This window comes from Stomoxys calcitrans, chromosome 2, assembly GCF_963082655.1.
Source record: "Stomoxys calcitrans chromosome 2, idStoCalc2.1, whole genome shotgun sequence".
NCBI lineage: Eukaryota > Metazoa > Arthropoda > Insecta > Diptera > Muscidae > Stomoxys > Stomoxys calcitrans.
In genome coordinates, this window is record NC_081553.1 from 150299407 (window position 1) to 150314180 (window position 14774).

The 14774-nt window shown below is 37.5% G+C and overlaps 1 protein-coding gene across 12 annotated transcripts in view; it reads right to left on the bottom strand.

The window, feature by feature from the left end:
• LOC106093487 (putative FERM domain-containing protein FRMD8P1) overlaps positions 1-14774 on the bottom strand; it is a 251624-nt gene that overhangs the window by 82736 nt on the left and 154114 nt on the right. For 11 of the 12 annotated variants that reach the window (XR_009397258.1, XR_009397255.1, XR_009397254.1 and 8 more), the window contains one exon: positions 3464-3596. The exons of the other annotated variant lie outside the window; for it this stretch is intronic. Coding sequence is in view for 2 of the 11 variants with exons in the window: in XM_059363446.1 (XP_059219429.1) it covers positions 3464-3596 (133 nt within the window). In the remaining 9 variants the exon portion in view is untranslated. The remainder of the gene's footprint in view (positions 1-3463; positions 3597-14774) is intronic. 12 annotated transcript variants of the gene reach the window in all.

Below are 14774 nucleotides of genomic sequence, written 5' to 3' on the forward strand. Positions count from 1 at the left end.
TCAAAATAGGGTGGTCACGGGGTTGGAGAGTTGCAGAATAGGATATTTGGCTAGTTGTTATATTGACTGTTTGGTTTTGGGTCTGTACGTTACCAGTCGGTTGATTTTGTGTATTAACAGATCATGTTGGATTTTGCTATGTATAACCATGTGATGTGGAACATTTTAGGGGGTGCAGCCCAAATTTTTTTTTAAAACCACCCTAATCCCGGTATTATTGTCAATGGCAGAGTAAATGGTGACTTAGATGGAGAATATAGCTTCTGTGGTATAATGGGCAATTCTATTGTAGATTATTGCATCTGTTCTGCGACCTTTTTATATTATATGGGAAGATTTAATATTCGTTCTAAACCATACTCAGATCATATGCCAATTTGTCTCCAATTCAATCCTCGTTATTCTCCAAGAAATGAAGGTGATGGAAAGTCATTGGATAGACTATATTGGAATGATATATATAAGATGCAAATTATATGAAGCCTGATGCTGTCTCATTAGGACCAAGTTATGGTTAATAATTCAATTAAAGGGGTCCAAATTATAAAGTCAAACCGGAAATACTTTGAATCCAAGCAGTAACGGTTCGATTAGTCGCGCTACCGTCTTAGATTCATGACGCATAGGAGACTTAAGGCGTGAAAAAAGATAGGTCCACACTATAACAGATCCCTTTATTATTCCACAAGGAATAGATTTCGAAAATTGTGGGAAAGAAAGAAACTGGAACACTATAATACAATAATAATCTCAGGAAATAAGACAATGTTAGCATGGTTAGGTTAGGTTTGAGTGGCAGTCTGCCATCAGAATCACTTAGACGATTTCGTCCATTATGATACCACAGGAACAGAAGAAGGAAGATGCCTTCTAGTTCCTACATTTGAACTATTCAAATCGCTTTAAAAAGCCCAATAAATTGCGAATGATCTCATCCGCTAAATCAGACAGGTTCTCAAAGAAATGAGAACCTAAACTCCTTCTGACTGCTAGTGCGGGACACACACATAGAAGGTGTTCTATAGTCTCTTTTTCTTCGATGACCTCACAGCTTCAACGGACATAAGCGGAGTTTGTGGCTGGAACACTTGGAGCAATGCAACTTAGGCACCGGTGTAGGCAAGCTGTGGTCTACTGTTAAGTCACTCTCGAACCCCGGTAGACGGGATGACAGGACCTCAGTCACTTTTGGCGAAATAACCATGATTGATCCGAAGAGATGCCCAGGTTGTTCAAATGTCAATTTATTGTGCATCCCGAGGGTGACAGGGCAAGGAGGAGAGCCATTCGCTGTATTCGTGGAATCCGAGCCGATGGACAGCCATCACAATTTATCGTGGACGAAGTTACCTCGATGTCTGAAAAATAAGCAGAGTGATCCCGCTACTGAAGCCTCGAAAGGACCCGAGTTTGGGGGAGCCGTATAGACCGATCTCCCTTCTCTCACCAGTGGCAAAGACGCTTGAGGCATTACTCCTCCCGAGCCTCGTAGGAGAATTTCCATTCGCCGAGCATTAACATGGATTTCGAATACTGCATAGCACAACAACAGCTTTGAATGCCATCACCGCACACATTTGCCGTGGCTTCAATCAGCCCAGGCCATGTGATAGGACGGTCCTCGTGGCACTAGACCTATTAAATGCAGGCATACGCCAACACGTCCCTCCAGCCAGGCCCTCGCTGGGTCGCCAGTCATTTGTGGAATTTAGGGATAAGAAGTCGAAGCACCGTAGAGTGAAACAGGGTGTTCCCCAAGGTGGGGTGATATCTCCGGCACTGTTTAACCTCTACCTATCCTCCATTCCACCCCCTCCAGACGGCATAGAGATCGTATCATATGCGGACGATTGTATCTTGTACTGTGAAGATATCTGCCACCAAATCTTCAGCCACACTGTTCACTATAAATACACGTGAGGTGAATACTGACCTGACTGTGAATAATATATATATATACACACAGTGGAATAATATTTAGATCTGTCAGAATGCCGCCCTCCGGATTGCGACGGGCTGACTCCTCAGTTCTCATGTGGACCATCTCCATCAGGAGACAAAGATCCTACCAGTGCGAAGACATAACTACATGCTGTCTAAGCAATGCCTTTTGGGCTGATATCGCAGAGACCATCCAAATCATCATCTTGTGGATAGATATCCACCGCCCAGGAGCCTTAAGGCAGATCTTCATGATCTAGAGCGTGAGGTTCAGCGCTAAAGGAGAGAACCTCTAGATCAAGCGGCATATCAAGCAGGTCTAGACAACACAGACACGGTAGCAAATGCGGTAAATAGCTACCGGATGAATGTAGTCCTTGGAGAACGACCGCCTCCCATTGCAACCGAAGAATTTGACCTCCCCCGGCAAACCAGAGTACTTCTGGCTCAATTACGTTCCGACAGATGCAGCCGCCACTCAACAGAATCAAACAGACAAAAGATAGAACACAATAAACTGCTACAACAACAATCCAATCCAGTAATCGGCTTGTTGGGCTCCCTAAAAACAAAAAAGAAAATCTAAGTCAGGAAGTCAGTGCTGCTAACAAAATCATAAATTGTTTTCCATACGACGCCCCTAAGTTTGTTAATGTTTGGTATTGTGTTTCTACCTAAGTGCCGGTGGCTGTTAGACACTAAAGCCGGACAATGACATAGGAAACGCTCCAACGTCTATCATCTTCCCCACATACCCAACACACGCCATCACTTGCCGCACCGATTTTGCATAAGGGAGCTCGTAGTCAAATGTGTCCCGCTATGATACCTGGACATATTGTTCTATAGACTTAAGGCCTAAACAGAATGCATCTCTGCAAATAAATGTTAAAAATGCAACTCGCAAAAGTTAAACAATTGACGACCACAAACACCTCTTCAAGTGTGACAACACCGAATGACGCTCGATTTCAAGCGTCAAAGTTGAAAATTTTTAAATTTTTGCGTAGCTTTTATGAAATTTGTGGAAATTGTGCAGAGTTGCATTTTTGTAACGCGGCGCTAAAAACCAAATCTCAACGCGCTCATTCTGGTTTGGCCTTAAAGAATAATAAAAAAGGCAATATGGGGCTTAAATGAAATGTATTTCGAAGTGGCGAAATGTCTGAGAGGCCGTCCAACTCTCAAAACACACAAATAGGATATATTTAACGGCCATGACAACATAGTACTCAAATAAAAAGTATTAAAAAGTTAAGGTAGGCGCAATGGAGTGGGCCCTAGTATAAAATATAAAAATCTAATTTCCAGCAGGCGGTTTTAAAAAACAACCTGAATATTCTTTATGAATCACAAATGAAACAAATTGTACTTAATTATGTATCGTTTATGAAAACAAAATTAAGAATGAATTCATACATACGTTTTTGTTTAAAAAACTTGACAAATGCTGATATGTTTGAGGCTATGTAATGTCTAGCCCTAGATAAAATTTAACGAGCTCTAACATGTTTTTACTTACCATCGAGTTCGAGACTCCGCCTCTTTTTTGTGTATTCTGTAAAGTGGGCTATTAGTGCATCAATCATTGAAGCTTGCTTCGTAAATATTTGCATAAGCTTTGAAATTTGAATTCCATTCTCCATGACCTGAAACTGATAGTAAATATATATATATACATATATATATATATATATATATATATATATATATATATATATATATATATATATATATATATATATATATATATATATATATATATATATATATATATATATATATATATATATATATATATATATATATATATATATGAATTAAAACATAAACATAGAAACAAATTTTCATTGTCAAAATTATTTTTAGCTGTTCATATATTATTTTAATTATAATATAAATAATGACCATAAGCATCATGGGAAGAGGCTACATCGAAATGTTCCTACCCGACCTTATAAAATATATATAATAATCTACAATTTCGCGATATCCGTCTGTTTTTCTGTTTGAACTTGGAACAAATTAACTATAAACACCATCGAGACTAGCGCCAAGAAGGTTAAAACCGGCCCATGTTGGGTTAGTTTTAATTTGCAGTTTGCAGTCAGACTCATTCTAACTTCTTCGACCATTGTGATACAACAGGAAGAGGAGAAGGAGATTTTCTTTTTTTTTTTTTTTTTTTTTTTAGTTTAACATTTTATTATTGAAATTCATAACTTCAAGATACATTTAGCAATTTCTCCTCGCGAAGCTGAGCTTGTTTGCAAGGACGAAAAAAAAAAAAAAAAAAAAAAAGTATATAGAATATAAAAAGTTGCATTATTATGTTTGTTAAAAATATTACTAATTAATAAATTAATGAATAATGGTTATGGTTATCTTCATTGCGATGCGATTAGAACCCTTTTGATTTCTTTTTTACGCTTCTTTTGGCTGGTTATGGTGATGATATCCGATGGCATTGCATTCCAGGTATTTGGCAGTTGATAGTTGAGGGCATTTTTTCCGTATTTTGTTCTAATTTTTGGCGTTTTAAATAGTGATTTTGATTTTCTTCTTGTGTTGTATGTGTGGTTAATGGGTTTCAGCAGATTTATATCATCGAACTCATTCATTATCACAGATTTATAAAGATTTGTTACGTTTAAAATGTTATGTTGTTTTAGAAAGTTCGAGACCATTTCTGGTGAAAATTCATAGTGTTGGTTTTGATTTTGTGTATATTGAGTGTTTCTATGTGTTATAGTATTTAAGATATTGCTGTTTTCTTTGTGCGATTTGTTTCTCATTAAGGTTTTTATTAGTCTTTTTTGAGTTTTTTGTATAATTTTAATGTGACTTGAGGTTCCAAAGGCCGTTATGCCGTGTCTGATATGCGATTCACCCAGTGTAAAGTATACTTGTTTAGTTATGGAGAGTGGTGCGCAGTTATTCAAATGGTACAATATATAGGATGTTGAACGAAGTTTATTGTTTAGCAAGTTTATGTGTGTTTTCCAATTGAAGTTTCGGTCAACTGTTACGCCTAAGTATTTATACGTGTCCACAGCTTCAAGAAATTGATCACATTTTCCATTACACATTTCATATGTAGATTTATTGTCATGTAGACAATCGTAGTTATGGAATTTTATTTGTATATTTGAAGATTTTAGATGTGGTTGGCGAATATGCATAACTTTAGATTTGTTTGCATTGATTATCAGACCATTGTCGTGACACCATCTTGATATAACATTGAACTCAGATTGCAAGATTTTTACAGCTTCTGATGGGTCCTTGTGACGCACAACAATGGCTGTATCAACTGCATATGCAAATGCTTCACTGTTTGTCGTGACGTTTATTAATTCATTTGCATATATTAGATACAATATGGGTCCAAGTTTTGAACCCTGCGGTACACCGTAATTGGATTGCATTTCACTGCTATAATTGGCATCAATTTTAACTTTGAACGTTCTTTTATGTAAATATTCATTGAACCACTTTAGGCATTGTCCTCGTATTCCATTTCTTTCCAACACACTTAAAAGGTTTGAATGGGGTAGGGTATCAAATGCTTTACTAAAGTCTATAAACAATACTAAACAGTTCATATTATTATCTAGTTGTTGATTTATATACGACGAGAAATGACCTAACAGTTTATTTATATTTTTGCCTTTTTGGAAACCATACTGTTGTCTGTTGATGATACCATATTTATTCAAAAAACCGTTTAATCTTCTCACTATTACTTCTTCTAGTATTTTTTCAAATAATGGCAGTATTGAAATAGGCCTGTAATTATTATAGTCTGATTTTGTGCCGGATTTGTAAATAGGTCTGACTATTGACGTTTTAAGATCAGACGGAACTATTCCTTCATCAATACTCGAGTTAATAAGTGAGGTTATTACAGGGGTAAGTTTTCTCGCATTGTTTTTTATATCTATAGGCCTTATTCCATCAACTCCTGCTCCTTTGTTGACATTCAGAGTTCTGAGAATGTTGGAAATTTCAGCTTCATCCGTATTTTCAAGAAATATTGTGTTTTGAACAATACGTGGAGTTTGAATTAATGTTTTTATTTCGCATTTGTGGATAATATTATTTACGTTTTCCTTAAATTTAACTGCGAAGTTTTCTGTTATAGTTTTTAGGTCTGCTGATTTAAAGTTTTTCTTTATAACATCGTCTACATTATCAGTCTTTTTTCCAATAATGTCGTTTATAAGGCACCAAGTTCCTCTTATATTGTTTCTATTTTTTTCAAATTCTCTTCTTCTATATTCGTTTTTTGCGTTATTTATGATTACATTTAATTTATTGTTAAAAAATTTGTATTCTTTTTCTTTCTGTGTATTGTTTTTGCTTTTCTTATAGCTTTGGTATAATTTATTTCTCACATCACAGTACTTTATAATTTGATCGTTTAGCCATGGAAAGTCGTTTCTTTGTTTAAGTTTTCTTTTGTTTTGTTTTGATTTATTGTAGATTTCGTGATATGTTTTGCATACAATTTGATATTTTTCTTCGCAAGTATTATTTTGGTTTAAAACGATGTCCCAGCTTGTGTTGTTTATAAACCAATTTAATTTGCGTTTATCAATGCTAACTTTAACTTTATTTTCTTGGTTTGATTTCTCACAGTGTATATTACTAGAAACATGTTGATCTTTTGTGTTTTTTTTGTTTGTGTATTTAAGGCAACCGAAAATGGCATAGTGATCAGAGAGAATACTTCTAATGACGAAGGCCTGAGCGGTCGTTATTTTGTTTGTTCGGACATACATATGATCAATGCATGATCCATTACCTTTGCCAGCGTCCCTCGTTATTGTGTTCACCTCACATTGTAGTCCATTTGCGGACATCATGTCTCGATACAAAGCAGTTGATTTGTCTTTCTCTTTGGCTATATTAATATTCATATCTCCTACAACCAATAACACTTTTCCTTTATTTATTAAGTTCATGTTTAGTTCAAGTTCGTTTATGAAATCTTTTACATTTAGAGAAGGTGGCCGATATATGGGCATAAGTATAATAGGGATTTTTTCTATACACATCTCAAGGGCTAATGACTCAAAGCTCTTTGTATTTAATAATTTTACGGTAAAGTTTATATCGTTTCGCATGTAAACTGCTATTCCTCCACCTTTATTTTTGCGGTTTAGAAACACACCATTAAAGTTTTGGATTGTGTATAGGCAGTTTTCTTCGTCCATTATGTTGGTTTCAACTAGTATGATTAATTTCACTTTATCTAATATTTTATTTATATCTGTTAAAAAGGCGTTGAAATTTTTTCTTAGAGACCTAATGTTCAGATATATGAAATTCATTTGGTACCTATGTAATTCATTTAATTCATTTATTTCATTAAAGCTGTTTAATGTTTGGGTTTTGCTGTCTTTCATTTTTTTATTTTTTTTTCTATTTTATTAAATTTGGCTGACCAATCCTATGAATGTGGCCGAAGAAAAAGTCACTATCTTTTTGTTTGCTTTTATGTATTTTGATTTTTTGATTATTTAATATTTAATATATTTTTTAAATCATTTTTTCAACATCCGATTCCGATATAATTTTTAACATTGATTCATTTTCCTGTTTTTTCGCATAAATTTCGCCATCCTTTACCCAGACAAATCTCCAATTCACATCTCTGGCTTTCTTTTTTGCTAACCAAAGCAATCGATTTTTGTGTGCCGTCAATTGATCGTTGACATAGATATATTTATTGTTTTTACCGTCTCCATCATCTTTGTTTATATCTGCTGCTTCTAGTCTATGACCTTTGATGTTGGCCATCAATTCCTTTTTTTTCCTCATTGTGCAGAATTCTACCACGATCTTCTTTTTATTTTTGGTTCGATATACGTTATCTATGTCGCTTTCTTCAATATTCACACTTGCTTTTCCAGCAACTAGTTGAACAATTTCATTTACGTTTATATCTTCGTTTTGTATGTTATTTATTTCTATGTTTTTTCGAATAATTTTTAGTTCCAGTGTATGCATTTTGTTTTCCATGTCATCTATTCTTTTCTCTTTTTCCTTGTTTTGATTTTGTAGTTCAATGACTTTGTCGTTAAGGTTGGTGATGTTTTCATTTATTTGAAGAAGTGTGCCTTGTTGTTGTTGCAATTGCGTAGTTATCGCTGCCAGTTGTGTTGTTATTTGCGACATACTCTTCATCATCATCTGCATTACCTCACTCTCAGCCACTTGCTGGTTAACATTGATGCATTGTTGTTGCAAATTTTCGGTGTTGTTTTGATTTGGCGTACCTGTTGGGGTATTGAAGTTTGCATTGTTTTTAAAGCGTTTGTTTATTTCATCGAATACTTCATCTTCTCCTTCGTTAGTTCTTTTCTGTTTTTGATTGTTTTTGTCTGCTGGAGAGACAACGATATGGTATGAGTTTGTAGAGAGCCTACGTTCTCTGCATTTATGGCACTTCCACATCGCCTTCTTTTGTGCGGTCATTCCTGAATATGATGATTGCTGTATAGAGCAACAAGGGGTAAAATGATAATGCGAATCACAATCACAGCATTTCATATGCTTATCTTTAATTTGTAGTTCGCACTGATTGCAAAGGATAACTTCTTTTTGGGCTGATGCCATTGTAAGATCACACTGTAATTCCTCAAAACTTCAAACGATATTTAAACAAGATCACTTTGATTTTTTGTGCGCAACCGTACTTGACACGTCCTTTCGCAATGAAGGTTACTATGCCTAACATTTAACCCACCAGATCGCTCTTAAAAGCCCAACAACTTGCGATAGTTCACATATTTTAGACCAATCACCAAAGAAGTGAGAACCTAATGTGAAACTCCGTTTGATTGCCAGCTCGGTACATACACAGCGAATGTTCTATAGTCTCTTTTCCTACGTTCTCACGGTTTCTACTTGCAATGTATTAAAGTTTTATGAGCGCTGAAAAAGAACGTCTGTATCGTATCAACATTAAACGCAAAACTATGTGTGTGTAGAATGTTAACCATAGTAAAGACACGACAACTTTCGTGGGCCTTCAGGCTATCAGCATGTTCTCCGTCTGAGACGTCTGTTTTAGACGACAGCAAAGCAAGTTTAGATTAGTTTTAGAGCGTCCCGAACTTTGAGACTATCTTTCATTCGGGCCTCATCTTGAAATGTTGGCCTACATGTCGCTAGAGGCAAAACTCAGATTCTAGTTCCACTAGTTTCGTTACACAAGAGAAATCAACTAGTAGGATTTCGATTATAAGAAGAATGTGATGATTATAGTAAATCATATCCATTGTAACTTACTGAAATATACAAATATATTTTAAAGCGCACTTTTTACGATCTTTGTGCAATTTTTTTTTTTAACCCTTTCGCTACAAGTTTTTACTGGGTTGCTAAAAAAATCTCATTTTTTGAATTTTTACTATTATTTGCAGTGTAAACAATAACTAATACTCACATTTTAAAAATTTTAGTCCTAAATGTATTTTTCAGAATGTATCCATATGGATACAAAAGTACTGGGTGGTAAATAAAAAGGCTAGTATTTTATTTAATTCAATAATTGAAATTTTAATTTTATTAGTAGTTTAAATATACAAAGGTACTTTTTTATTTTAACAAGTATTGCTATATGTACAAATTTGAAAATTAAAACTATAATTCATATAATTACAATAAATAATAATAATAATCCATATTTAATATACACAGTACATATAACCTGAAAAAAAATCTTACCATTCATTTGACATGATGGAATTCCTTGAAGCAGTTTCTCGATGCATTTGGAATGCACAGGAAAAAGTGTTCAAAGTGCACTTCAATCGTATTTGTCCTTTACATCCTTCGACTTTACATCTACCTTTATCCGTCATGTGTTCTGGCCAATGCTGATTACCGTCATATCGAACAGATATTGAAGGTGTTGCATGGCGTTTCCTATTGGAAGTCGTTGGACTAGTTGAAGCATCTTCAGTTTGGCACAATGTTGGGCGTCTACGCCCATGGGAATATGCATGTTGCTTTGATCGAGCTAAAAGGCCATTAGCAATATCAGCCGTCAGCACAAAATTGGAATACTTCATTAACGTGCTCATGGCCATGAATTGATGACACGAGTTGCACAATTCTTCCATCTAGCCATCGAAGAAGAAAAATATTGTCTGTCCTTTCAATTCGTCGTCTACGTCGTCCTTCTTTTTTCAAATCCTTTTCAGATTTTAATTCAACATTACCGACTCTATTACCTCTTATAGTACCTGTAGCTCAAATTCCTTTATGCCGAATTATATAACAACTATACCAAAATTAAGAGACTTAAAATAATTACCAAAATATAATTTATGATTATTTTCCTCTGGAATAGTTTTTACAAGATGAATCACAGTAGCAGAACAAAACTCTAGACCTGCGCCAGAAATTATTGTTCCTTTTCCCTGATATAGGGCGCCCCGGTAGCCGAGATGGTTGCGTGCTTGGATTACCAGTGCAGGGGACGTGGGTTCCAGAAGCCTTGGTCTGTCGCTGCTGTAGTATCACAATGGACCTGACCTTCGCTGATATATCTCAAAATCATAAACTATAACCATTGAGCTGCATAGGCAAAATATTTTTACTGCCCATTTTATGGGTTTTTTAGGTATTTACAGTCTCAATGGGGTTCTTCCCTTGAAAAGGACCATCATTTCATTCACACAAAGATTTTCATCTTTTGGAATAAGATACGATTTTTTTGTAAACATATTTATTATAGGACAAACCTTAAAAAGCTTATCATCTGCAGGTTGGTCTACTGTAAACTTTAAATTATTCCGCAAAGAATGGAATCTATTCTTGCTCTTATTTTCAGGAAATGATGGTATGACAGTGCCTATTTTCCAATACATTTCCAAACGCAGATAACCAATGGCACCAATCAGTATTTCTAGAGCTATACATTTTAGAAGTGCATCCTTTGTTAAATTCATAGACTTTCCACATGTAGCCATTGACGAGTGGTTTGTTGAAGATACTATTTGTTGAAAAAAGTTTCCTATAAAGTACTCGACAGGCGATTTCGTATTTTTTTTTTTTTTTTTTTTGATAAGTTTCAGAAAAGGAAGCATCTAGATTAGTCAATTTATCTTTTTTCCAGAGCAATTGCGCAGCCTTTTTAAATGAAACATATGGAGTTTTGAAAATTATTGGACTCTCTCGAACGGTTAACTCTGCTGCTTTTCCGATCTCAATAATTCCACTGCCAGCATCAGTATCGTTATCAACTTTGATATCTCGTAATATAATTTCATATGGACCTTCTCTAGAAAGCTCTTCCAATAAAAAGGTTATTATTGTCAAATGCATCATACAAGTTGTTTATAAGTACAGATTTTTCTGAATCATCTAACTCCGAAATGTCAGAATCGTTAAAATTGGCTAAAATTTTTTAAATATCAGAATTTTTTAGCCTGTTTTCCATTTTTTTAATGTATTAAAGTTTTATGAGCGCTGAAAAAGAACGTCTGTATCGTATCAACATTAAACGCAAAATTATGTGTGTGTAGAATGTTAACCATAGTAAAGACACGACAACTTTCGTTTGTATTCATATGGATACATACAATGTTTGAAATCGGCGGAGTTTTAATTTATTTCAAAATCAAAACTATAAATGCCGAAAAGTAAAAAACGATTATCTTTATAATTATTATACATTTATTTTGCAAACTAAAATTAGCATTTTTACGTACACTACAATGGAATGGAAGTGGGGGAATGGCCTTCGTTATACACCATTCCGTGCATTCTGACCTAGGTAACGACCAGCGTGGCATAGCTTTGGCAGAGCAGATAGATAGCTCCACGTTTTGCACGGTGAATGAGGATGCCCCCATTAGGATTACGAGGAGGTGCAGCAGCTCGCCAGACATTTCCATTGCATTCCCTGACCTCCAGAGTGACGTATCCTGGCAAAGCCATCATTTCTTTGGGGTCAGACCACCTTCTCATAATTCTAACCATCGACCGACCACCCGACTTGCTAACCTCTGAACGCCGGAAGTTCATCAATTATAAGAAGGCCGATTGGACTGGCTTCAGAGAGTATACCAATCGCCGCTTCAGTGAACTGCCACCCCCCTCTGATGTGTTTGTGGCCGAGAGGAAATTCCGAGACATCATCAACGCAGCAGCCGCTCGCTTTATACCAGCCGGTCGAATACCCCAAGTGCGACCCCATTTCCCGTGGCAAGCAGTAGTACTCGCAGACGAGCGTGATGGGATTCGTGCTATGGACCCCGCTAACCCCAGAATCAGCGAGCTGAATCTGGAAATAAACAGAGTAGTCAACGAACATAAGCGGAATTTGTGGCTGCAACACTTGGAGCAATGTAACTTAGGCACCGGTGCAGGCAAACTGTGGGCCACTGTTAAGTCTCTCTCAAACCCCGGTAGACGGGACGACAGGACCTCAGTCACTTTTGGCGAGATAACCGTGACTGATCCGAAGAGATGTGCCAGGTTGTTGTTCAACCGTCAATTTATTGTGCATCCCGAGAGAGACAGGGCAAGGAGGAGAGCCATTCGCCGTATTCGTGATCTCCGAGCCGATGAACAGCCATCACAATTTACCGTGGGCGAAGTTACGAATGTCATCCGTGGCGCCAAATCTTCCAAGGCGTTGGGCCCCGACGGAATCTCTACATTGATGCTGAAGAATCTGGTTTCACTGGAGATGAGTACCTTACCACTTTCCTGGAAAATGGGCAGAGTGATCCCGCTATTGAAGCCTGGAAAGGTCCCGAGTTTGGGGGAGTCGTACAGACCGATCTCCTTTCTCTCACCAGTGGCAAAGACGCTTGAGGCATTACTCCTCCCGGGCCTCGTAGGAGAATTTCCATTCGCCGAGCATCAACATGGATTTCGGAGACTGCACAGCACAACAACAGCTTTGCATGACATCACCACACACATTTGCCGTGGTTTCAATCAGCCCCGGCCATGTGATAGGACGGTCCTTGTGGCACTGGACCTATCGAAGGCATTCAACACCAGCTATGCCAAACTATTTGAGGACATCGCCAACACGTCCCTCCAGCCAGGCCTGAATCGATGGATCGCGAATTATCTGTGTGGTCGCCAGTCATTTGTGGAATTTAGGGATAAGAAGTCGAAACACCGTTGAGTGAAACAGGGAGTTCCCCAATGTGGGGTGATATCTCCGGCTCTGTTTAACCTCTACCTATCCTCCATCCCACCCCCTCCAGACGGCATAGAGATCGTATCATATGCGGACGATTGTACCATCATGGCATCATGCCCCCCACCCATTGATGACATCTCCGATAGGTTGAACGTCTACCTCAACGAGCTTGCCTCATATTTCGCAGCAAGAAATCTGAAGATATCCGCCACCAAATCTTCAGCCACACTGTTCACTACAAATACGCGTGAGGTGAATACTGAGCTGACTGTGATGGTCGATGGAGAAATGATTCCGACCATCAAGTGTCCCAAAATACTTGGCGTCACATTTGACAGCTCTTACACTATCTCCCCACATGCCACAGCAATCTGCAATAAAGTCAAAAGTATAAACAAGGTCCTCAAGTCACTCGCTGGCAGCACTTGGGGTGCAGACAAAGAAACCTTGTTGACCACGTACAAAGCAATTGGCCGGTCTGTGGTAAGTTATGCAGCGCCAGTGTGGTCTCGTCAACTTTGTGACACGCAGTGGAATAATATTCAGATCTGTCAGAATGCCGCCCTCCGAACTGCGACGGGCTGTCTCCTCAGTTCTCATGTGCACCACCTCCATCAGGAGACAAAGATCCTACCAGTGCGAAGTGCCTTTTGGGCTGTTATCGCAGAGACCATCCAAATCATCATCTTGTGGATAGATATCCACCGCCCAGGAGCCTTAAGGCAGATCTTCATGATCTAGAGCGTGAGGTTCAGCGCTAACGGAGAGAACCTCTAGATCAAGCGGCATATCAAGCAGGTCTAGACAACAACCATGCAGACACGGTAGCAAATGCGGTAAATGGCTACCGGATGAATGTAGTCCTTGGAGAACGACCGCCACCCATTGCACCCGAAGAAATCGACCTCCCCCGGCAAACCAGAGTGGTTCTGGCTCAATTATGTTCCGGCAGATACAGCCGCCTCAATTCCTACAGAGCTAGGATTGATGCCGACGTGCAAGATGTATGTCCCGATTGTAACCAGGGACCGCACGATACACGTCACCTGTTTAACTGCCCGGCCAGACCCACTCGACTCAGACCCCATCCCACCCCATCTCAGTCGCAAAGTTCCTGGGTCTTGACACTCAACAGAATCAAGCAGACGAAAGATAGAACACAATAAACTGCTACAACAAAAACAACAACAACCATTTTTACGAAAAAAAAAAAAATTACCGAAAAATTGTTTTTTCCAAATTGCTATTTTTTGTCAGCTTTGTCAAAATAATTTTAATTTATTTTGAAAATTATTAAAAAGGCCAAAAAATTAGTATTGGTTTTTAATTTTGCCAATACATTGATCAAGAGATTGCTAGATGAGTTCAAAGTGGATACATTGGAGCGAAAGGATTAACGAGCCATCCATGAATGTCATAGGCTTTGCCAGAATAGAAAGTGCAAAGTGTTAACCGCCAAAAAATTACTAATGTGAACACCATTTAATAATTTCTGATATAAAAAAAACATCACATAATTTTCTTTTGTCCATATCTACCGGTCGATACGGAGTATCATTATCCTTCTATGACAAAGCCCGCATTTCTTACTTAACGTTATTTTTATACCCTCCAACATAGGATAGGGGTATACAAACTTCGACTTTGCGTTGTA